The 24,819-nt window shown below is 59.6% G+C and overlaps 1 protein-coding gene across 10 annotated transcripts in view; it reads right to left on the minus strand.

Annotated features, from left to right (window-relative positions):
• Positions 1 to 24,819, minus strand: part of HVCN1 (hydrogen voltage gated channel 1) — a 37,356-nt gene that overhangs the window by 7,979 nt on the left and 4,558 nt on the right. For 2 of the 10 annotated variants that reach the window (XM_062181895.1, XM_062181893.1), the window contains exons 2-5: positions 23,251 to 23,333; positions 18,806 to 18,845; positions 3,934 to 3,972; positions 2,013 to 2,294 (exon numbers count right to left, since the gene is read on the minus strand). In XM_062181895.1, the coding sequence (XP_062037879.1) occupies positions 2,013 to 2,294; positions 3,934 to 3,972; positions 18,806 to 18,826 (342 nt within the window). In that variant the 5' untranslated portion in view covers positions 18,827 to 18,845; positions 23,251 to 23,333. Of the gene's footprint in view, positions 1 to 2,012; positions 2,295 to 3,933; positions 3,973 to 18,805; positions 18,846 to 23,250; positions 23,334 to 23,597; positions 23,622 to 24,047; positions 24,084 to 24,819 lie in introns of those variants that run through there. The other 8 variants (XM_062181898.1, XM_062181899.1, XM_062181894.1 and 5 more) reach the window with 7 other exon arrangements.

Below are 24,819 nucleotides of genomic sequence, written 5' to 3' on the forward strand. Positions count from 1 at the left end.
GGACACCACACGGCCCGGAGAAGCCGGCAGTTCCCAACCTTCCTGGCAGACAGAATGCTCCCAGGGCAGTGCCAGGCAGAGCCGCGAGGCCGACCTCGGCCGTGTCCCCTGACGCTGCCGGGCCTCGTGGTAACTCACGTTCCGGGGTCCTGTTTCCTAACCCTGGTGACGACGGGGGCCCACACGCGTGCGAAGCATGCACAAGACTGAAAGCTCAGGACGGGCTCGGTGCCTGCTGCACCTGCTCTGCCGACTCGGCTGTGCAATCTGGGTGAGGAGGGACAGCAGCCCGCTACCCAGCGAGTCGCCTGGGCCACTTCACCCCCCAGGGAAAGGGCTCCAGAACCTGCCTGCATGCTGATTCTCGAGCAGCTCCTGAGTCCACCCTGACCCCACTCTGATCACATCACCCCCTTCACACCCGGCCTGGGACCCTCGACGGCCCCCGCGGCCCCCTCCTCTCACCCCTTTCTCCATCCCACCACTGCTGCAGGTCCCACTCTGCCCGCCCCCGGCAAGTGAGGCCCCCCTGCAGGGGACGCTCCTCCTCTGTCCACAGGGCTCCCTCGGGCGTCAGGGGACGTCACCTCCTCCGACTGCCGGGCCTCCACCAGGTCCCCCACCCCAGCAGAGGGCTCCTCCTGTCATTAGATCGATCCTCCGCAGGGAGTGCCACTGTACACAGTAGGTGCTTAATAAGTGACAGCACATGACAGAATAAGGGCCTTGTTTTCCAAGTCAGTTTTTCACCCAGTAGGGGTGTCTCTGGGGGCCTGTCCTGGCCCGAGGTGCCCCGGAGGCCCGGGCAGCCCAGAGGGGTGGCCTGGGTTCTCCTGGCAGCTGCAGGAGACCAGCTGCTTCCTTTTGTTCCTGAAATTGAGGGCTTGGGACTTCAACCCCATGACTTAACACCACGTTTCCTTTGCCATCGAGCCGTGGGGAAATGAGCCGAGCCGAGGGCAGCTGGGGTGGCGGCTGGCTTTGTTTCTTTAAGCCACAAGAGAATGGAAAAAAAAAAGAGAGAGACCAAAATACATGTTGTTTTCTATTTTACCCTACGACAAAGTCAGCAATGGGAGAGGCGAGGGCTGCGCCTCAGCTTCGGGAGGGGCCCGATCCGGCTTCAGGGCTGGGGGGGCGCCTTCTTTGGGAACTGAACCAACCCAGGGCTGTGTCCCTCCCTGATGTCACTGGGCGCCCCCAGACCAGACCCCGGCTCGGCCACCCCAGAGAGGGATGCTCAGGTCTGAGCGGCAGGCCAGGCGCTGACCCACGTGGAGAGGTCGGCGCCTCTGCTCTCCTTTCAAGGCCGTGCCCACCTTTCCTGTTCTGCCCACGGCTGCGCCAGGGGTCTGCAGTGGGGAGAGGCCGGGCAGGTGTTGTGAGCCCCCCGGGCTGGGGACCTGCTGGGTCCTGCAGTGATGTTTCTCTGCCTCCAGTGTTCACCTTTAATCTACTGTGTGCGCAGCATAAAAAGTTCCCAGCTTCGCCACCCGAAAGCTGGCATAAAGGTCATGGGCAGCGAGTGCCTGCACAGGGTTGTGCAGTCATCACCGACGCCGAGTTCCAGAACGTTCCCCTTGTGGAAACCCTGCACCCAGGAAGCACTCCCTTCCCACGCCTCCCTCCTGTCGCCCGTGGCATTCTCCAGTCTCCCTGTGTCTGCCTGGCTTCGTGTGGCCCGGGCACTGCATGCCCAGAACCAGGATCGTGCCTGGCTTCGCTGTGCAGCCCGTCTTCAAGGCTCAGCCGTGGGGGAGCGAGGGGCCAGGCTGAACCGTCCTGCACTGCACGGATGGATGTCCTGTCTGTCCCCTGAGCCCTCGACGGGCCCTTCCCTCACTTCTGCTTGTGATCACTTCCCCTGATGACACGGGCTGTGCCCATGGCACGTGGCAGGTGCGTGGTCCACAACACCAGTGGAACGAACGAGGCCGGGTGCCCACCCTGGCCGGCCTCGTGACTGCCACCCCCACCCCGCCCGGGGCATCTCAGGCCTCTGCCCCACCTACCTGAAACCTGTGCGAGCTAAAGAGCTTCCTCAGGGAGCTCCTGAAGTCGGGAGGGGGCCGGGGCGCAGGGGCGGGGGCGGCCTCGGGGTCCGCAGCTCCACCCTCCTCGCAGGAAGCCTGTGCAGCAGGCGGCTGCTCCTCCTCCTCCTCTTCCTCCTCCTCGTTCTCCCACTTCTTGTAGTTGACGTTCCAGCTGTGGTAGTCGTCTCCCACCACGGTGAAGTGTCTCAGGAACTTGCTCATCCTCTCGCCAGGGCCCACCTTGGCCCTGCGGCTGACGGCCTGGAGGGGTGGCGACAGGGGGCGAGCGCGTCAGGTGGGCAGTCCTCGCACCCTGGGGAGTGGGGGGCCCAGACCGGGCAGGGCGGCGGCAGTGAGGACGGCCCCTGGGCGCTCGGAGCACCGGGCGAGCAGAGGCCGTGAGGTCACGGTGGTTTCTCGTGCTTTTATTTTTGGCAGCCAGAGTCTCTGTGTCGGTGAGGCAACAGGAAACCCCAGCCCCACCAGGCCCGTCTCTGTGGTCTGGTTGGCAGTAACCAAGAGAATCTGTCCTGCGGCCCAGTCACAAACACCCACGACAGACCCGTGGGCAGGTACCGGAAGAGCCACCCATCACTCCTGAAAGCCGGAGGTGAGAGTGAGCGGGGCAGAGGGAGGGGAAAGACAAAAGTAAAAGTACCCAGAGTTCCACAGGGACGTCCCGAGACTCCCACCGTGCACTGCAGGCCCGCCTGACAGGTGAGTGGCAAACGAACTTTTTCCAAGGTTCAGCCACTGCTACTTTAAATACACGGATGGTCGTTGAAAGAGAGCTGACCTCAAGGCAAGAGCAAACAGTCCAGCTTTGCCCAACTCACTCCCCCGGATGCCGAATACATCAAACAGTAAGATAACAAACCTCCTGGGTTTGAGAGTAGGCAAGATGTTGGGGTGAACAGGAAGCGAGGACCCTGACGGCCCCGGGCCCCTGTGGGAAGGCGGAGGGGCACTGGCGGCTGCTGTGACCAACGGGAGAAGGCTGGGGCGGGCCAGGCCATCCGGCTTCTCCAACAGAGGAGACAACCTGATCCCTGCCTCCCCCCACCCCACCGCACAATCCATTTCCCATCCATTAATGTGTAAAAGCAGATTTTTAAAAATCTTTTAAAGACATAGAAGAAAATACAGGTAGAATCCTGACCCTAGGATGGGGGGAGGACTGCTTAAGCAACATACAAGGTACAAAACAGATCTGAGTGCATAGAAATTAATAATAGCTTTTACGTAACATGCGCTCACACACACACAACCCTGCACAGTGACCGCACACCGGTGACTGGGAGTAGATGTTTACGATGTAGTTAACAGACAAAAACTTCTATCTAGAATATATGCAAAGCAATCTTATACACGGAAAAGAAAAACTCCATGGGAAACTGGGCACTGAATATGAACAGGCAGAGATGCGGAAGCTCAGCAGGACCCAGGCAAGCGGGGGCTGAAGTACCCATCACCCATCGCGTCACTCCTGAGGCCGGCAGAATCTTAAGAGTATGGGACCGAGCCTAGGTGAGGGACGCGACGGGGCGTTCTGAACTCAGAAGGGACAGGCACGGCGCCCATCTGGGCTTACCTTTCTCAGTGAACCAGTGACCTGGCCCTAGATCGGGCCCAGAGAGAAACCTGCCCACACGTGCTCAAACGGGCGACAGAGCAGGAGCGTTCACTGCAGATAGTGACCCCAACGGCGGCCCGGAGTGGCCCGGATCTTGTCTACTGCCGCGATGGACGCTAGACAGCGACAGCTCTGCCCCTCCCTCACCCGTGCCACCTGCAAGCCCCCACTCAGAGCTCGGAGCAGCATTGGGCATCCCTTCCCTTTCTTCCAAGACCTCTTCCCCAGCCCCGGGCCGCCACAGTCCCTGCCTGGGTCCCCGCCTACCTCCATGGTCGCGTCTTGGCCGTGTCCTCTGCCGGCTCCCTTAGGAAGAAGGCCACACAGTTAGGTTTCAGAATTCCCAAGGCTTGGCGCTCTGAGCACCTCTCCCCCTCCAGGATCTCAGCACACAGCTTTCAAAACCATTTCTATGTCGATGATGCTCCAATACTACCTCCACCCCCACCCCTCGCCCGCACCCTACGCGCATCGGCACCCTCAGGTATTCCCCAGCCGTCACATGGTGAGCACAGCCAAAGCCACATCAGTCCTGGGTCCCCCAAAGCTGCCCCACCTCAGCTGGTAGCACTCCATTTCTCCTCTTCCGTGGGTCAAAAACTTGGGTGTCAGTCTTGATCTTTCTCTCTTTCAGACTCTCCCTGTCAGTAAATTCTGCTGGCTTTGCCTTGAACCCGCGTTCCACAAAAGACAGCTTCTCCCATGTCCGCTGCAAGTCCCTGGCCCAGTGTCTGGCCATCCCCCACCCGGGCTACTGCAGCTGCCTCCCGCCAGTCCCAGCAGGCGTCCTCTACACACGAACCACAACAAGCTTCCTGCAACCTAGGTGAGGGGCCGGCACGGGGTGTGGCGGGTTAAGCCACTGCCAGCAACACCAGCATCCCACACTGGAGTGCTGGTTCGAGTCCTGGTGATCCTGCTCCCTGCTAATGCGCTTGGGAAAGCAGAAGAAGATGGCCCAAGTGCCTGGGCCCCTGCACCCACGTGGAAGACCCGGATAGAGTTCTAGGCTCCTCGTTTCAGCCTGGCTCAGCCCCGGGCCATTGTGGCCATTTGGGGAATGAACCAGTGGATGGAAGATCTCTCTCTCTCTCTCTCTCTCTCTGCAACTCTGCCTTTCAAATAAATCTTTAAAAAATAAATGAGATCACATCATATCCTTGCTTAAAAGCTTCAAATGGTCTTTCTGCACACTCAGCCCCTCTCCCTGGAATTCTCTTCCAGAGACATCGACTTGGGGCGCAGCCTCAAAGAGGACAGAGCCTGCTCAAACCCTGCCCCTCCTTAAAGATCTGGGGCCAACGCCCCGCCTCGCTCGCCTTCCACCCGCTGCTTCCTGCTACCGGACACGGTCTGCTCGCGACCTCCCAGTCAGCTCTCAGCCCGCGAGCAGATCTGTTGCAATTGGACACGGTGCCTAGGGCAGTGCCCGGCACGTCACAGGCGCTCAGAGCCACTCAGATGTCTGGTGAGGGAATGTAGCAGTGTGGATTTATCTTGAAAAATACGCTGAGCGTAAAAGGGAGATAATGGAAGGACAGGAGCAACGCAACGTCACTCAAGCAGAATTCTAAAAGCCACGGAAAATATTTCTATGTATTGTTTTTGGAACGTGTGAAAACACACAAAAGAATGATATTTCTGTGGCTGGCCAAGACAGAGTAACTGGTACCAGACTGTTCCTCCTGCCATCCACTTCTTAAAAACTGAATAAAATCCACAAAGCTGTGGTCCCTGAGAGAGGGACCATCACCATCACCACCATCACCCTGGCTTTCTGGACTGTGGAGGGAAGGTTCGTGGTGCAGGGGCTACGAGGCCCCCTCACTCAGACATGTGCACAGCAGGGTGCTGGAGAAAGCTAAGTCATGTAGAGAAGGAGCCCAAAAAATGGGCTGGGGTGGGGGGGCAGCGTTGTGGCACAGTGGGTTAAAGCTGCCACCTGTGACCCAGCGTCCTATGAGAGCACTGGTTCAAGTCCTGGCTGCTCCACTTCTGACCAGCTCCCTGCTAATGCACCCAGGAAAGCAGAAGACGGCCCAAGTGCCTGAGCTCTTGCCACTCACATGGGAGACCTGGATGGAGTTCCAGGCTCCTGGCTTCAGCCTGCCCCTGCCCTGGCCATTGTGGCCATTTGGGGAGTGAACTAGTAGATGGAAGTCCCCCCCACCCATTTCTATCTCTATTCCTCTAACTCTGCCTTTCAAACACACCTTTTTTGTTTAAATGGACTTTGGTTGAGTCCTAAGCTGTACATGTGCAGAGCAAGACTTGCTGAGGCAGAGGCAAAGCTAACTTTCAGAAAAAAGAACTCTTGGAGATTGTGGGCTGAAAAATACTAGGAGTGACAGAGAATTGGATGAATGTGTGCCCTCTCAATAGCCAGAGTGGAGCATCTTCAGTTCTTGTTGAACCCTCAGCACTCAGTACAGATTCCAGGAGAGCCTCCCTTATGAGTAGATCTAACCTAGCCCTCCAGTAAAGGCCACCTTAGACTCATCCCAACGAACCTTAAAAACGTCAAGCTGGTCTGCAAGTACATTAACTGCCTTAGAACAAAACTTAGTAGTCTGTTAGGGAAGACAACAAAATACACTAAACAACAGAATGTGTAATATCTAGCATACAGTAAAAATGACTAGACTAGGGCTGGCATTATGGCACTGTGGCTTAGGTGTTTGCAATGCTGGCACCCCACGTGAGTATTGGTCCAAGCCCCGGCCACTCTGCTAAAGCATCGGAAGATGGCCCAAGTTCTTGGGCCACTGCCACCCATGTGGGAGACCCAGATGGAGTTCCCGGCTCCTGGCTTTGGCCTGGCCCAGCCCTAGTCATTGTGGCCATTTGGGCAGTGAACCAGGGGCTGGAAGATCTCTGTCTCTTCTTCTGACTTTCAAAACAAAATAAATAAATGAATCTTTAAAAAAAAATTAACGTAGAAAAAATATGGTCTACCAGCAGTAAGAAAAACCAGCTGATAGCAGATTTAGAACGGAGACATATGGCAGACCAGCAATGACTTAAAAATTGGTATTACAAATGCATTCAAGGATTTCAAGGAAAATGAACTTAATAAGGAAATAAAGACTCTCACTAGAGAAATAGAAAACATTCAAGGGGCCAGTGCTGTGGCACAGCAGGTAAAGCTGCTGCCTGCAGTGCCGGCAGCCCATATGGGTGCCAGTTCGAGTCCCAACTGCTCCACTTCTGATCCAGCTCTCTGCTATGGCCTGGGAAAGCAGCAGAAGATGGCCCAAGTGCTTGGGCCTCTGCACCCACGTGGGAGACCCACAGGCAGCTCCTGGCTCCTGACTTCAGATCAGCGCAGCTCTGGCCATTGTGGTCATTTGGGGGAGTGAACCAGCAGGTAGAAGATCTTGCTCTGTGAGTATGTGTGTGTGATTCTGCCTTTCAAATAAATAAATAAATAAATAACCTTTACAAAAAGAGAAAAATGATTTGACATGGGTACGTTTGAACCAGAAAGTAGACATGACCAAAAACTCCTAGACAGGCTAAGAGCTGATAAGATACGACAGGGAGAAAAAAAAAGGTGTGTGGTTGTGTGGACTTAAAGAAACAGAAACACACAGAGGAAACAGGGAGGGAAAAAGGCTGCAAGGCAAACTGAGCAGAGCCTCGGGGACATCAAGCCGCCCAACACAGCAAAGGCGATGACAGAGATTACAGGGAGAAAACACGGGAGGGAATAACGGGAAAAACTTTCCAAATCAGATGGAAAAATACACACCTGTCGACCCAAGGACCTGCAGACCGGTGAGCACGGAGCAGGAAAAACACAGAAAAGAAAAGAGGGCACCAGGCGGAGACACTGATTCCCGCGGGGAGGGGAGGACAGGGGAGGGGAGGGCAGGGACCCTGAGGTGGCGGGGGGGGGGGGGGGGGGAGGCGGCTGCGCTCAAGTGCTTGATCTCCAGCTTAGAAACAGGTTTTTCAGTGACGGAAAGACCTGGAGAAAATACGGCAAAATGTTCACAGTCGCCACTTTGGGATACCTTCCAGCATTTGATGGTATCTTGGCTCTTTCATATTTTTACATTTCTCAAAGTAGAATTATAAAGTTTCCATCCGCGCCGTGGGCACGTGCTCAGACTTTTGAAAAACAGATTTCAGAAACTCAGAAAGGACGCGGGCTCCACCACCACGGCCTGGGCAGACGCCCCCTCCGTCCGCGTCAGCAGCCTGCAGAGCCGGGGCCTGCAGTGAACCTGGGAGGAGGGCGCAAGCCCCGCGGCTCCCAGGCCACCATCCTCCTCAAATGTCTGCTCCAAGCACCCCAGCTCCTGCGTGAGCCCCCTCGAACCCCTGCGTCTTCCAGCTAAGGGCCCTGGGGAAAGTCCCCCCCCCAACGTCGCGGGGCAAGGTTGTGGAGGATGCCGGGAAGAGTGGCGTTCCCGAGCGCTGGGTCCAGGAACCCGGCAGTCCCTGCTCCAGGCTGCTTCCTCTGCCCAGCGCCCCCTGTGGCGTGGGTCCCTCAGGAGCCCCAGATTGGAGATCTCCCGCAACACTCAGAGATCCAAGGAGAACTTGTCTCCTGGGGGCACCTGCAGCCTGCTGCCTTCCGGTTCTTTCCTCTGCCAGGAGCCCAGGTCCTGTCTCCGTCCTCCTTCTCACCTCCACAGTTTATTTCCACCTCCGCCACCAGCCCTATCCTCTCCCGAGGAGTCTGCTCCAACCTGGGTGCTCACAGTGTCTCCCAAGGGCTTCCTGGACCCTCACGGAGACCACGTGATGGCCTCCTGCTTTGCCCTCACCATGCCTTTTTGCCTGTGGATACGTCTCAGCCTCTTCCCGTAGCGTATACGGGCCTGATGGCCCCTCCCTCCCCCACCTGCTCGCCACACCAGAGCCTTGCCTGCTACCCTCTGATGCTCAGCCCCTGCCTGGAACACTCTTCTCCCCACTGGGAGCGTGGCTCACTCTTACGCTTGAAGCCTCAGCCGAGACGTCCCATCCACCCAGGAGCCTCCTGGACCCTAGAATCTCACTCAGACCCCTCCCAGCTCTGTGATCGCCTCTTGTAACTTTTTTTCAGAGAGAGAGGGAAGGAGGGAGGGAAAGAGAGAGAGAGAGAGAGAGAGAGGAGCTATGAATCTTCCATCTGCTGATTCACTCCCTAAATGGCCACAACAGCCAGGGCTGGGCCAGGCTGAAGCCAGGAGCCTGGAACTCCACCCAAGTCTCCCACAGGGGTAGCAGGAACTCAAGGACTTGGGCCATCACCTGCTGCCTCCTGGGGTGCGCGTGAGCAGGAAGCTGGAATCAGGAGTGGAGCTGGGACTCGAACCCAGGCCCTCCAGTACGGGAGGTGGCGTCCAAAGGGCCACTGTCGTCGCCGCCCACTGCTTGCTCCCTCCTCATTCAGTCTTCCTTCAAGGCCCTTGTCACAGTGTGGACCAGAAGTCACTGTGAGGCCATTTCTGCTCCCCTCCCCTCACAAGCGGGGGCAGGATGTGTGTCCCCAGAGCGCCACGAGACCCTGCCGGCGGCAGAAGCCCCTGCGCACCTGTCGCCTGGGGATACTGGTTCCCCACCTCCCACACAGGGTCACGATTTCCCCCTGAAAACCCCTGGCCTGCAGACAGGAGCCACCCATGCCTTGCTCAGCACCGTGGGAGCCTCGGGGCAAAAATCTATATATATGTAGTGAGTGCATCCCACAGCAGGGCCAGCCTCCGAAACCACGGGGGCCGCTCACAAAGCAGCTTTCAGTAATTCGGGATGAAAACGTTTACGGCAGCCAGCAGAGCAGAAAACAATTCTGGTTTTAAGTCAAGAGGCTGTCACGCCACACGCAGGAAAGTTCCAGAACGGGCAGACACGTAGCTGATCAAGCAGGCCTTGTGGCCTCGGCCACTCCCCGGCCCCGGCCCCTCGTGGAAAGACTGACTCAGTGGGCCTTGCGTTCATCCTGCTGGTGCCCAGCCTGGGGCAGCCCCCCCAGGCTGGCCGCTGTGATCCCCTAAAGGCAGCGAACTTCCCGTCCCGCAGCCTCCCCAGCCTCTGGCTGCCCTGCGCCGGGAAACTCCGGGACCCCAACCCACGTCCCCCCCGCCCCCTCCCTGCTGCTCACCTCGGTCTCCCCCCAGCTCCTGCCCCGCCAGCACTAGAGCGCGCATCGCTCCATCCCAGGACCCTGCAGAACCTTGCCTGCCTCCTACTTGTCTTCCAGGTCTCACACTTGGATTTTACATTCCCCGGGGGGCAGGCTTCGCTTTCGCCCCCTCCCCAGCTAGGGGAGGCCCCATCTGTCCACACGCAGGCCACAGCTGGCCGGCACCAGCGTCTCCGCCCGTCCCAGGGAGGCTCAGTAAACACTGAGTAAATCAACAGACAACAACAAAACTCGCAGGAGCTGCCCCTCCAGGGAAACACTCGCCGCCTCCTCTTTCACGCGTGGCAGGATTCCCACCAGAACGACTGCTTCCTGGCAGAGAGGGGCTGGCGCAGGAGCAGCCCTGGGCGGGAGAGGCCTGCGTCCTCCGGGCCTGACGTCGCTCTGGGGCGCCTGGCTCTGCGCACGGACGCCAACGACTCAGAGAAGGAAGCTTGGAAGGAGACTCCACTTCCTGTTCTCTGTTCCCTTCCAGGGTGACTCTGGCGGACCTAATTAACCCCAAACTCCGACCCTGGGACCCAACAGTCGCCATCTACTCACACCTCCCAAGTCCCGGCCACCACCGAGGGGTCTTGGAGGGGAGCAATTTGTCCCAAGTCGCTCTCTGTTGCAAAATGCAAGAACTAGGGTCTTCTCCAACTCCCACCCCTAGGGCTGTCTGCCCTGGAGGCTGTTCTAAGAACACACAGCTGAGAGAAAGCCAGGCAGCTGGTGACCACAGACAGCCTGCCACCAGGGTACCGTGGGCTGAACTGTGCCCCGCACCTCCCCCACATCCACCTGGAAGCCCACCCTGTGACTAACTGGGAATATTGGCCTCTGCAGGGAAAACAAGCCACAGATCTTGAGGTGAAATCACCCTGCAGCCAGGAGGAGGAAGGTGAAGGTGAAGGTGGTCAAAGTCAAGGTCTCGAGGGGGAGATGAGCAGAGCGGGAGCAGCGGGGGTGGCCAGCAGCAGCCAGACCTGGGAGAGCGGCAGGGAGCCTCCCGGAGGAGCCAGCCCAGCCCTGCACGCCAGACTTGTGGCTGCCAGAGCCCAGCGTCAGCCCTGCTGCTGTGCGCCAGCTGCCTGCAGGAGTCCCAGGAGACGACACAGTGGCCATGCGGCTGCCGCAGGCCATGGGTCCATCCTGGCCTTGCTTCTCCAGAGCACGTAAGGTGACCCAGTCGAGGCCTGCAGCACACCACCGGGCCCTGCCCCGGCTCCACACTCACAGCAACCCTGAGATGTGTGCGGGATGGGGCAGGGCAGGCCCTTACGTCCACTCTGCAGGAGGGAAACTGAGGCCTGGGGAGGAAAGACCACTTGGCCAAGTCACACCGCATCACTGTCAAGAGCAGGTGAGGTGTAGGGCGCTCCTGGAATTCCTGGAGCCCACAGTAACAGGCAGACTACAGGTGGGCAATTTCATTTTTAAGATTTATTTCCTCTACTTGAGAGGGAGAGAAGGTGGGGGAGAGAGAGAGAGAGGGCGGGAGAGAGGCAGGGAGAGAGGAAAAGAGAGATCTATCTACTTGGTTCACTTCCCAGATATCCACAAGGGCTGGGGCTGGGCCAGGTTGAAGCCAGGAACCAGGAACTTCATTCCTGGTCTCCCATGTGGGTGGCAGAGGCCTAAGCACTAGGGCCATCTTCCACTGCCTTCCCAGGTGCATCAGCAGGGAGCTGGATCAGAAGCGGAGTAGCAAGGACTCAAACCAGTGCTTGCAATGGCAGCTTAACCTGCCGAGCCATAACGCTGGCCTTTTCATTTAGAAAAAAAAAAAAAAATTGGAAGTTTATTTTTATGTACTTGAAAGGCAGCGTGACAGAGAGGGAGGAAGAGAGAAAGACACCCACACAGAGAGAGGGAAATAGAGGTTCTCCATCTATGGGTTCATCCCCCAAATGGTTACAACAGCCAGGCCTGGGCCAGGCTGAAGCCAGGAGCTCGGAACTCCATCTGGCTCTCCCACACAGGTGGCCGGGGCCCAAGCACTTGCACCACCACCTGCTGCTTCCCAGGATGCATCAGCAGGAAGCTGGATCAGAGGCAGAGTAGCCGGCCCCGGAGCGAGGCACTGTGATGTGGGTCACAACGCCCACGTGCTTCTCTCCTCTTTTGAATGAGTAGCTCCGTTTTTGTGAGGTGCCAGGCGTGGAACAGTCAGCCCTGTAGCAGTTTCTGCTAAAACGTGGAGCTGACAGGAGACCCTGGATGTGTGCCGTGCCCACTGCAACACTGCTGCTGTGACAGCCCCAGTAAGCACAGCCTCAAAGCCTCCCCCTCCACACACACCACGGTGAGCCCCCAGCACTGCCGTTCACCCGGTGGCACCTGCATGGACAGCACCTGTACGAACCGACTTTGACCTCCAGCTGCAGGAAAACCGGCAAAACCAACAACCCTAAGCAAAGAGTTCTTTGGGGAGGGAAGCTTGCCATTGTTATCCGTTAGGCTGCACCATGAGAAACGGCAGCGGTAGGAGTGAGCCTGCAGAAAATGGAGCAGGGAATAAAGTATTTAGGAGGAGAGGAGAGGGAAGGAACAAATATGTACATCACTGGAGTCCCAGCTAAGAAAAACAAAACACGGGCCAGCATTGCGCCTCAGTGTGTCAAACCACCTGTGACAACACCAGCATCCCATATGGGCGCCGGTTTGAATCCTGGCTGCTCCACTTCCGATCCAGCTCCCTGCTGGTGTGCCTGGGAAAGCAGCGGAAGATGGCCCAAGTTCTTGGGTCTCATGTCACCCATGTGGGAGACCCAGATAAAATTCGAGGCTCTTGGCTTCCAACTGGCCTGGCCCTGGGTGTTACGGCCATTTGCACAGTGAACCAGCAGACGGAAGCTCTCTCTGTAACTCTGCCTTTCAAATAAACAAAGAAATCTTTAAAAAAGAAAGAAAAGATGGGGGCAGGTGTTGTGCACAACAGGTTAGGCTGCCACCTGGGACACCCACAGCCCGTATCACAATGCCCGGCTCAAGTCCTGGTAACTCTGGGCTTGTGACCCCACTTCCCGCTAATGCATCTGGGAAACAGATGACAGCCTGAATGCTGGGGGCCCGGCCACCCACACAGGACAAACAGACCGAGTTCTGGGGTCCTGGCCCAGCTCCTGCTGTCGTGGGCGTTTAGGATCTTCCAGTGGATGGAAAATCGTCTCCACCCCCCACCCAGTAAATTTTAATTAAACAAAACAAAACCCTCGAGTAGGTGACAGAGCCGCCGGGAACTCAAGTCTCCCAGCCTCATCCGTTCCAAGATGCTCACCCACAGAGGGGAAAATCAAGTAGAAAAGCCAAGAACGTGGGCGTAAGAGGGGCGTGGAGGTGCCGGGACGCAGTCTCTCTCTTAGCCGATGGTGAGGCAGAGGCCTCCCCATGTGCAACCATGGACTAGCTCCTGGGTCTCCCCGGCCCGGGGTGCCCGACACACCTGGGCAGAGTTAGGAGGAGGGGCAGGGGGGCTGTCCCCAGTCCTAGCCTGCCTCCCCTCCCATCACTGCCTCTCCACAGTCGAGCAGTCCGCTTCCCCCACCCTCTGTCCCCACCCTGGCCAAGCCACCTCTGACTTGCAGGATGTCCCAGCTCCTTCCGTCTCGCCCCTGGGAGTCTGAATCCTCTATGAGCAGCCAGAGACCACCGCCCGCCCCGTACAGAGAACGGTGCTCGGGGTCCCCCGGTTCCCTGCCAGGATCCGCTCACTGGGCCCGCGCTGTGGGTACAGCTGTGATTCATGCAGAGTGCCTGCCTTCCAGGGGGTCTGGGTCTTCAGTGCCGGGCAGCAGGCCCGGATGTGACAGGACCCCCTCCCCCCGTGAAGACCCTGGGTGCCGCCTGGGGTGGACTTCACAGGTCTGGTCATAGCTAACGCTGGAGGACATCCGTGTGTCCTGTGTGAGCGCACGGAGGGCACACGGGCAGCCTGCACCTGCTCTCCTCCAACCTCACCTGTGCACGCTTTCCCTTTGCCGCAGTCTTGGCCGTGGCTACCCCTGCAGGCGGGGTCCCAGGAGTCTTTCGGGAGAGGCAGCAACCCTGGGGTGGACGCCAGGACGCCCAGCGTACTCTCTTATTTACAAGTCTCCTGCGCTCTTAAAAATAAAGACCCAGGGACTGGTGTTGCGGTGCAGGTTAAACCACAGCCTGTAACAACGGCATCACACACGAGTTCGAGTCCCCGTGGCTCCACTTTCGATCTGGCTCCCTGCTAATGCGCCTGGGAAAGCAGCAGAGCTTGGGCCCCTGCCACTCATGTGGGAGACTCAGATGGAGCTCCAGGCTCCTGGCTTGGGTCTGGTCCAGCGCCTTGGGGAAGTGAATCAGCACATGGAATATCTGATTTTCAAGTAAATAAGATGAATCTTTTATAATACACACACATACACACACAGAGACAAGCACACGCGTACCCAAGCACCTGGCAGAGATCCAGCCCTGCCATCTACCCAGCGTCACCGTCTTCCCCTGCGCTCTGGCCACACAGCCACCATTCAGCCTTCTGACCCTGGTAAGGCTCCTTCAACCTCAGGGCCTTCGCAGGGCAACTTCCTCTGCCTGGAATGCGCACTCACTTCAATCTGCCGTCCATGGCCTTGTCCTCCTTCAGTCCCCTCCTGCCATCTGGCCAGGCCTCCCCACGGCTCACTCCCCTGCAGGGCCACAGGCTGGGTGGGGCCGAGCTCATGCTGTGGCCACAGCACGCACCTGGAGCGTGGGCCGGCGCCGGGGGTGGGCTCCGGGGACAGCACGGGCAGGCAGCCGCCGCCCAGCAGTGGCCACTCCCCAGCACCTCTCCTCTCCCCGGGGGTTTCTCGTTCTGAGGAATGGCTATTTTTAAAATCAGGGAAGTCTCTAAATAAGCGTAGCCACTTTTCCTTCTCTAGAGTGGGGAGGAAGTTTGAGCTGCACATAAACAACCGGGCTGGCAGGGGGCTGAGGAGCCTGAAAGGAGCCTAGGACCCCCAAACCAGTGCTCCCCGACTTCACCCCCTTCTCCTGAAGGGTCAGTGCACCTGCCGAGCACGGGGCAGAGTGGGCATCGTCTCTGACCCCGCCTCACTTGCTGTTCTCCAAGCTGCACGGGACAGGAACTGGGCACAGAGGGGCCCAGCGACTCGCCCCAGGTCACACAGACAGTGAGAAGCAGAGCCAGGAGCCCCAGGCTGTCAGGCCTCGTGGCACCCCTCACCCCACACTCCGAGCTCTGCACTGGCTCACGGCTGGCGAGGCGCACGCTTGGCGGGCCACGGCGCTCCATGGTAAGGAAGCCAGCGTTTGACATCCTGCTCCTCTATAACTGACACTGAAGTGGCCGTGCGCGGAACACCCCAGCAGTCCTAGTTTCTGCTATAGCAAAGGCCGACAGCTTGTCCAGACACACCAAGGGGCCGAGCTTGAACGACATGGGTGAGGGGGCACAGGCCCTTGACAACTGGTGAGCACAGCTCCACAGCCTGCGACATCAGTCAGCTGAGCCAGGGGCAGAAGCTGGGCTATGTTTTACGAAAGCATAGAAAAAAAAAAAAAAAAGGTTCCCCAGCTGCAATAGCGGCGCTGCAAGTGCAACTCAGTTGCGCCAGCCCATGTCTCGGCGACGTGGGCACGAGCTGCGGAAATGACCGAGGATCGGCGTTCAGACGCGCCTCTCCCCTGTCCCTCTCTGCAGAGGGAGACCCTGCTCAGCCCAGGGAGCCATGGCCCCGCTGCACACTGCAGTCGCCTGGACACTTTGAAGAGCTCAGATTCAGAGCCAGTCGGTCTGAGTGCTCGGCTCGGGAGAGGCGGCACCGGAGCCACAGGAGAGCTGCACCTGGAGAGGAGGAGCGGCGAGGCCAGGTGCAGGTGCGCCTGGCTGCCAAGGTGCAGACCCCAGGGTTGGGGGAGACGCAGTGTGAGGGAGGGAGCCGCGCTGCAGAGGGGGCCTACTGCACATGCTGAGAGAGGCGCGAAGGGCCAGGCAGGGACTCCGAGCAGGGCAGGTGTCCATGGCCCACAGGGTACCTGTGGATCAGGTGCGCACCGAGCTAAGCACCATCCCCCACACCCAGCTTCTCCTCTACTCGGATGACTGGAACTGGACAACGAACAGGCTCTCAAAGCAACCCCACGGCAAAATCTCAGACCACGGCAGGCTCTCGAAGGTCCAAAGTCCCGCAGACAAAGTCTGTGAACCGGGAGAGGTGTACTGGCCTCAGCTGGTCCTGGCTCCTCTGCCCAGGCCCCTGGCAGTGCCACCCAGGCCAGCCTGCGGGTGGTGACCAACGGGCGCCTGCCCTGGGACTTCCCTGAGGCTGGCTCTGTGCTTTGCCTGCTGTTCCTGAGGCCCTGGCACAGGCCTCTGACAAGGCCCCAACCCCAGGACTGTCCCTGCACCTCCCAGCTTCACTGGGACCCATCAGACACACGTGGACACCCCCAGTCCGCCTCACCTGCTGTCACTCGCACCAGCAACCAGAACTCAACCCCACACCTGCTTCTTCCTGTGCTCCTACGGCAAAAACCGGAGCTGAAACAGCACCTTGATAAAGACCCGAGTTCCCAGATGTCCTCCCAGGCTGCACGCAGCCCCGGCGTTCTCTCCCCAGCCGCACGCGTTACACCTGTGCCTTTACAAGGGGTCCAGCGGGCTGACGACCCACTGGGCTCTGACCGTTCCTCACGTCTACAGCTTCATCGCCAGCTCGGAGACCTCGCCTACACACCTTGGAGCCCCGGCGGTGCCCAACAGCGGCCCCCTCTGCCAAGTCCATCCTGCCTCGGGCCTCAGGTGCATCTACAAGCCGGGGTGTCCAACGTGGGAAGAATCAGGGTGCAGGGTTAGGCTCTTTTCCACTGGGGGGCCTCTCCTTCCCCCTGGGGCTGGGGCCAGGGTTCAACACCAGCACTTTTCTTGCCTTGGTCCACACTGCCTAATTTTGTCCAGGACAGCTACGAGGGTTGCCCTGGCACTCCTGACGCGCATGGGACGGGGTGGGAGGGTGGCCTTCCACGTCCACCATGTGCATTTGTGGTTCGCCCCACTGAACAGGCAAATGAAGGCAAAATGTGAATGGCTTCCATCAGCATCTCTTTGATGCCAACTTCAGCTCTGACAGCTGCTGGGGTCACCATCATTATCATCCCAGAGTCCTAGTGACCCTCCCCTTGCCTCCTAGGACTCCGCCCCCTCCCCTGAACTGCCAGCCCCGCCCCACACAGCCCACAGCCCATGTGAGCAGCTCAGAGGGAACCCCGAACTTCCTCCACACCCAGTACACTCCCCACACCTGCGCCCAGAGATCAGGGACAGGGTCAGTGCTGTTGGGACAGCTGCATGACCCGAGGGGCAGAGCATCCGCTCTGGAGCCAGGCCAAGGCAGAATCCCCGTTTCTGTCACATGCCAGCCCCTGATCTTGGGCAAGTGGCTTTTCCTTCTCCATGGTTTGAAGATGTGAAAGGCAGAGTGACACAGAGAGAGACAGGTCTTCCATCCACTGGTTCCTTTCCCAAATGTTGGCAATAACCCTAGCTGCACCAGGCCAAAGTCAGGAGCCTGGAACTCCATCCGGGTTTCCCACGTGGGAGGCAGGACCTAAGTACTTGAGCCCTTGCCTGCAGTCTTTGGGCACGTGAGCAGGAAGTGGGATTGGAGGACAGACTGGGCTCCAGACACTCAGACATGTGATGTAAGTAGCCCCGGTGCAGCTACACCTGCTCGGCACAGCAGCCACGCCCCAAGATTCTTGACTTGTAACAGGGGCGACAAGGAGGAGCCTGAAGGGGCCAGCATCTGCCTGGGGCTGAGACCACTGTGTCGCCGATCTTCCCTGGACAACCTTCTGGTCCTCCTGTTCCAGGTAAGGAACTGAGGCTCGGGTGGTCATCAAAACGCAGAGCTGGGAGGGGAGGAGCCTCACGCAGGATCAGTTGCCTGCAGGATCTGTGACCCTTTCTGAAGCTGTTCACCTTTGTGACTTTCAACACGGCCTGGGCGTTACGGCTCAGTGAGCTAAGCTGTAGCTTAGGACACCAGCAGCCCGTATCGGGGAGCCTGGGACCCAGTCCTAGCTGCTCCACTTCTGACCCAGCACCCCTTCTAATGCAGCCCGGGAGGCAGCAGATGGCCCAAGTGCTTGCCGCCCATGAAGGAGACCCAGATGGAGTTCCTGGCTCTTGGCTTGGTCCAGCCTTGGTTGTTGAGTGCACTTAGAGAATGAACCAACAGACGGAAGATCCTTTTTTTTTTTTTTTTTTTTTTAAGATTTATTTATTTATCTGAATGGTGGAATGAGAGAGAGAGAACGTGATCTTCCATCGGCCAGTTCACTCCCCCAGATGACTGCACCAGCAGGAGTTGGGCCAATCCGAAGCCAGGAGCCAGGAGCTTCTTCCATGTCTCCCACTCAGGTGCAGGGGCCCAAGCACTTGGGCCGTCTTCTACTGCTTTCCCAGGCCATAGCACAGAGCTGGATTGGAAATGGAGCAGCCAGGAGTTGAACCAGCGCCCATACTGAATGCCAGCACTGCAGGCAGTGGCTTTACCCGCTATGCCACAGTGCTGGCCCCGAAGATCTGTATTTCAAATAAATAAAAATAGGGGCCAGGGTTGTGGCACTGCTGGCTAGGCAGCCGCCTACGATGCTAGCATCCCGTATGAGAACAAGTTCAAGTCCCAGCTGCTCCGCTTCTGATTCAACTCCCTGCTAACACACCTGGGAAAGCAGGAAAAATGGCCCAAGTGCTTGGATCCCTGCCACCCACATGGGAGACCTGGCTGGGGTTCCAGGCTCCTGGCTTCGGCTCGGCCCAGCCCCAGCCGTTGCAGCATTTGCATAGTGAACCAGCAGATGGAAAACCTCCCTCCCTCTCTCCATCACTTTGCCTTTCAAATAAATAAATAAATAAGTAAATACACAAGTAAATAAATCTTAACACTTCAGCGTAACAGAAACATTCTCACTGTCCTGCACGCGACACCATGCAGGATGACCTGGGTGGTCCCTGGACGCCACCCTAGCACAAGCTTTTACCTTTTCATCCCAGGCGGCCATGTTCTCGCTGTCTCTGGATCTGGAAAACAAGGGAACACCCGTCCAGCTCTGTCCTCCTGCCGCCCCACGGCCTGGGGGAGCTCTGCCGTCCCTGCTTTGCAGCCGTGAGGTACCTGAGTTGCATGAGTGTCTGAAGGTCGCACCCAGCTCCACATGTGTGCAGAAGGACACCCTGGGTGTAGACCCAAAGGAACTGCAGACAGCCAAACAGAACCCCCACCGCCCCGAGTGTCCCAGCAGGCCAACGGAACCCCCCACCACCCTGAGTATCCCAGCAGGCCAACAGAACCCCCCACCACCCCAAGTGTCCTAGCAGGCCAATGGAACCCCCACCACCCCGAGTGTCCTAGCAGGCCAATGGAAACTCCTACCATCCTGAGTGTTTCAGCAGGCCAACGGAACCCCACCCCCACCCCTAGTGTCCCAGCAGGCCAACGGAACCCCACCCCCACCCCTAGTGTTCCAGCAGGCCAACGGAACTTCCCACCACCCTGGGTATCCCAGCAGGCCAACGGAACCCCCCACCACCCCTAGTGTCCCAGCAGGCAACGGAACCCCACCCCCACCCCTAGTGTCCCAGCAGGCCAACGGAACTTCCCACCACCCTGGGTATCCCAGCAGGCCAACGGAATCCCCCACCACCCCGAGTGTCCCAGCCAGACAGGCAAAGCAGCCCAAGCAAGGAGGGGGCGCACAAAGCCGACCGAGACAAAGGAGTTGAGTCAGGAAAGGAACCAAGACTCATGCACGCCATGGCGTGGGCACCGAGGAACATCAGCCACACAGAAGACGTGGGCTATCACGGGATTCCGACACGCAGTGTCTAGAATTGGCCAGTTGAGACAGAAAGGAGGTGGGCAGCTGCCAGGGGCAGAGAGAAGGGAGGAGGCGGGGAGGGGCTGCTCAGTGGGCACGGGGTTGGTGACGATGCTCTGGAGGGCAGGCGTTTAGCCCTGCGGTTCGGCGACACGGCTGGTTAAGATGCCTGCACCCACAGCGGAGTGCCGAGCATCGCACCCGGCTCCCGACGCCAGCTCCCTGCTTACGCAGGCCCCGGGAGGCAGCAGTGAGGACTCAAGAGGCTGCGTTCCTGCCGCCCGCATTGGATCAGCCCAATCCCAGCCACTGCAGGCGCTTGGAGAGAGAGCCAGTGGACAGATCGGGCTCTCCCTGTCACTCTCTCTGTCAAGTAAATGAAATAAATCTTCAAAAAATTAACAAAGTGGTCGATTTGGGGGCAGGAGTTTGTCCTAGCGGTTAAGAGCCTGGGTTGGAGTCCTGGGTGAGCTCCCGACTCCAGCTTCCTGCTTACACAGACCCTGGGAGGCAGCAGGTGAGGGTGCAGCACTCGGACCCCAGCCATCCACCAGGGAAACCGGACCCGAGTTCCCGGCTCTTCACGTCTGCCCGGCCCAGCCCTACCCAGTGTCAGGTCTGTTTCTCTAAGTACGAAACCATGAATGGTTTGTCCACCTTACATCGTGGGACTTTCATGCCAATTAAGAGACACACACACACACAGTATGGTGTCCACGGTTGCCCCGAGAAGCAGCACACAGATTCAACATGCAGGCACGGGGCCTGCTCAGAGCTTTGTACATGCCTCTGGGGGGCCCTGCTGTCAGCCCTGCGGTGGGCACAGCAGTCAGCAACAGCACAGCGTGTACAGCGCGACCCCTCCTGTGGGACGCAAACCCCCAGTGTGCAAGGACACAGCCCAGCCCTGCGCAGTGGTTCTTGGGCCCAAAAGGGGAGAGAGGTGGGGGTGGGGGTGGGCTGAGGAGAGATGTGGGGGTGGGGGTGGGCTGGGTCTCTTCCTTCTCTTTTTGCTCTGGAAACTTTGAACTTCTAAAAATTCTCTTGAACACAGGCGACACGTGCGAGTGGTAAGAAGCTTAGATCCGGCCGGTGTCCCCGCGCCCGCCCTCCCGGAGCGCTCCACGCTTCAGGAGCGCACCCACACCCGTCTGCTGCCCGCAGGTTTCTCGTCCCAGGAACGCGAGCCCCGCTTCTCTCCCTTCAGGGCGGAGTAACACACTCCCTCCCTACGCGCCCCATGCCCACCTCTGCAACCTGCGTGGGCGTTCCCCGTGTGCAGGAAGGGACACTGCCCCTGTGACCGAGCAGGTGGGCCCCGGGCAATCAGGAGGCGGCGGGAGAATCAGGAATCATCGAAGCAGAGGCTGGAGCCACAGGGTGACCCAAGATCTGCGTTGATCGATGGTTTGCAAGATAAAGTGAGAAGCGTGTAGCCTCTGCAGGCTGGCGCAGGCGGCCCACAGGTTGTCCCCGAGAGCCCCACTCCCAGCAATCCAGCCAGGGCCACCCCTGGAGGGTAGCCCACGGAGATGGACCTCGGACTTCAATTAACAAGCGCCTCGTTGTTTTAAGCCACCAAGGTCGTGGCCCTCTGTTGCGGCGACTGTAGGGGAGTGACACAGGGCACGCCTTGCCACGGCGCTGCAGGACTCCCCACAGCAGCACGAGTTCCACGAGTGAACGACAGTGAGGCGGTTTCCGGGTCTCTTCCTGCCCCAAGAGCTCAGCAGCTGACCCTGCAAGCCCTGTGTGACTTTGATAAGAAAATCTAAAATATTACAATTCTGAAAAAAAGTCACAAAGACTTAAAAAAAAGATGTTCATCCTCCGTGCCCTGGTCTGCAGCCAAGGGTGCACGGGACTTTCAAAGAGTTTCTTGCTGGTTGACTGACAGAGCAGCTTCCGCAGCCAGCAGAGTTCAGCTCCGTGCTCGCCTGCCGGGCGGCCCCCTGGGGCCCACACCCTGCTCTCACAAGGAGGGCTCGAGTGCAGCCATCACCGCAAGTGGAGGCGAAAGGAAGAATTAAGGCGGCTTGGAGACTTCCTTCCTCCCCCAGACAGGAAATAGACCCAGCACACGGAGAGAAGCAGCCAACTTCACCAATTCAAGCAGCCGCCAAGGGAAAACTACCATGCCTTTCCCATTAACCTACCCTGAAAAAAAAAAAAAGAGCCCAAAAGATAAAACCCCATGTGCACAGGGCTGTGGCCAGCTGCTCTACGGGAGCATAGGAGCGGCAAGGCCTGCACTACGACCACGCCCTTGACCTCAACACCTCACTCAGGAAACCAGATGCAAAGACATTACAGCAGCTCAAACCTGCGCGGTATGGACAACCACGCTGGCGGCGAAGCTGGAGAAAAGCCGCGCAGGGCAGTGGCCGCAAGTGATGACCGTGCCTGGGTCCATGCGGAGGTGCAAGGCTGTGCGGAAGCGACGAGGGGACACGTGCATGCAAGGCCGGCGGTGCCCGTGCTGCTTCCTCGATCCCAGGGAAATGCAGGGCTGGGGACAAAGGCCAGCGCCCTGGTGGGCAGACGGCTCCTCCAAGGAAACACCCGGACAAGATCCTATCCCCCGGGACGAAAGGCAAACAGAGTAGTGGGCCTGGGCCGGGTGGGTGGGTGGGTGGTCAGGATGACCTCCTCATGCCCTGGGCAGGCCAAGGGAGTCACAAGCAGACTCCGGGGCTAAGCCTTCCCGGGAAAGGGGAGAGCACGGGCCCGGGCCCCGAGAGTGCAGAGAACTTGGCAGAAGAAGCAGCAGGCTGTGGAGCAAGAGGGCCGAGGACAACCGAGGCAACGCTGAGGGCGGGAAGACCGCCGGTGGCGCCAGGGGAGGACGGGGCCTGGGCTTGGGATCTCAGGGGAGACACGGAGTGATGGCCAGGTCCGGGAGATGCTTAGGGCAGGACTTCCGGTCCATGGGCTATGACAGAGGCTGAGGGAGGCGTGGAGGTGATGGCTCCTGGGGTTTCGGGCCTGTGTGACCAGGAAGTGGCAGGTGCAGGGGCCAGAGCGGTCTGGACTTCCCCCTCTTGGTGAAGCCCATGGCCACGGAGGGCTTTGAGGCTGCAGGGCAGTTCTGGGGTTGTGCAAGCCTCACCTCAAAGATTGCCAAAGCCCGGCAGGTGCAGCCTCTCACTGGGGGAGTCGGGGGTTGGGGGGAGAAGTTGCTACCCCCCAGCCTGGAATTGTTCAAGCAGCTCTAGTGGCTGACTGCCCGGAAGTCCTGCACACCTCGGAGGGCCTGGGCCAAGCTAGGCTGCAGAGGCTGCACCCCGTGCAGGGCCGGGAGGGGCTCTCCGAGGGGGCGCGGCTGGGCTAAGCCTTCACACTCTGCCCCGCAAGGCAGGCACCACGCTGAGCCCCACGGGGGGGCCATGCAGGCGGTCTCATGCCCCGCGTGCAGGAGCCCTGCACCCAGTAGAGGTGCCAGGGCCAGGCTGAGGAGCTCCTGGGAGGAATCGCCGCCCCTGTGCCCCCAACCCACCCTCCGGTTCCTCAGGGTCCCTTTCCAGGGGAGAGCTGCTGGGGCCCCAGCCCTACCTCCCGCCCCCTGAGCCCCTGCAGTCTCCCTGGAAGACGCCGGGGTTCCCACGGACCTGGTGTCGGAGTTGGCTCTGCCTCCTGCGGCTGTGCGACCCAAGCCAAGTGGCCTGGCCGCTCTGGGTGCTGGTTTCTTCACCTGTGAGAGGGAGACAGCCAGGGCCCTACATCACCTGCTGCTGCCGCGGCGAGCAAGGAGGAGCCGAGGGCACCTGGCCCTGAGCACCACTCAGCTTCCCGGGGCAGGTCCGGGGCCCAGGGGCGCCCTCCCCTGGGCAGCCCTGGGCCGCCCGACAGCCAGGGCAACAGGGGCCGGGGGTCCTGCCGGGGCCACGCAGCCCTGGGAGGGTGGGGCTGGGGGCTGGGAGAGGGGGCGCGCCGCCCCCGGGCCCGGAGCACTTACCCTGCGCCCGCCCGCCCGCGGCCACCGAAGCGACTGCGAGACGGCGCCGCCCCTTCCTCCCGGCTCCTCCCCGCCCGCGCCTCGGCCCGGGCTCCCACTGGGTCTCCTCGCGGTCCTTGACCTCCTGCCGAGCGCCCCTCCGCCCGGGCCCTCCCGCTGTCCCGCGCTGGACAAAGGTCCAGCTCGCGGGAGGGGTCGTGGGAGCCCCAGGGAAGGGGTGGGAGGAGGCGGCCACTTCCTGCTCCGGCCGTCACCCCCGCCAACACACACACTCGGGGGGGGGGGGGGGGCAGGGCCTGGCCCCCAGCCCCGCTGCCTGGCGGGAGGAGAGTACTTATCCCCTGCAGAAAGCCCGCCCGAGGGGCCGGCCACCCTGGGAGCCTGCAGGTGAAGAAGGGGCGCCCCAAGGGACCCGCCCCCCACTCACCGCTGGAAATCAGCCCTGCTCACCCCTTGTCCTGCTTTGCTGGGGGTAACAAATGACCACACACGGAGCAGGCCGGAGCGCGCCATGTCCGTCCTCGCTCCGCCTTCTGACTTCCTCCTATAAGGACTCCTGTGACTGCATGGGATCCACCTGCGGAGCCCGGCCACTCTCCCCACCGCAGGGGCCCTAAGGTGGTCACACCAGCTGCATCCACTTCAGGCAGCAGGCTCACAGCCGGCTCCCTGCGCAGGGGCCTCCTTCTGCCCCCAGAGGGCAGCGGCTTCTCCTCACTCCCCTCCTCGCGGTCTGTCTGTCACAGGCTTTCTCAAAAGCCTTTTGGTCTCCTCTCCTGACTCCCTGAAGTCCGTCCAGCCCGACTCTTCCAGCTCTCCTCCTCCCCCAGGGTCATGGGAGGAAGTGAGGACCAATCCCCAGCCCTGCCCTGCACTCAGTCCCCTGCTCGCCTCCTCCTGCCCCACCCTGGGGCCTGGACGGCTGGGCCTGCCTGGTGCTAGTGGGCGCAGGCGTGGCCTCCACAGGTGCTGCTTGGGCACGGCCCGGGGGCTTCTTCCTGAGACAGGAGCAGCCCCTGTTCTCAGAGCTCCCACGGCAGATGGGGAAGTGAGAGCCATGATCTCAGGACAGGGTAACCTGTGGCCGCAGAGGCAATGCAGGAGGTCCACAACCTGGGAGGGAAACACGCACACCTTTATTCTCGGTAACCTCCAGCTGACACCTAGGATTCCATTCAAAGTTGTTGTTTTTGTTTATTTGAAAGGCAGAGCTACAGAGAGA

The sequence above is a fragment of the Lepus europaeus genome, chromosome 23 (assembly GCF_033115175.1).
Source record: "Lepus europaeus isolate LE1 chromosome 23, mLepTim1.pri, whole genome shotgun sequence".
NCBI lineage: Eukaryota > Metazoa > Chordata > Mammalia > Lagomorpha > Leporidae > Lepus > Lepus europaeus.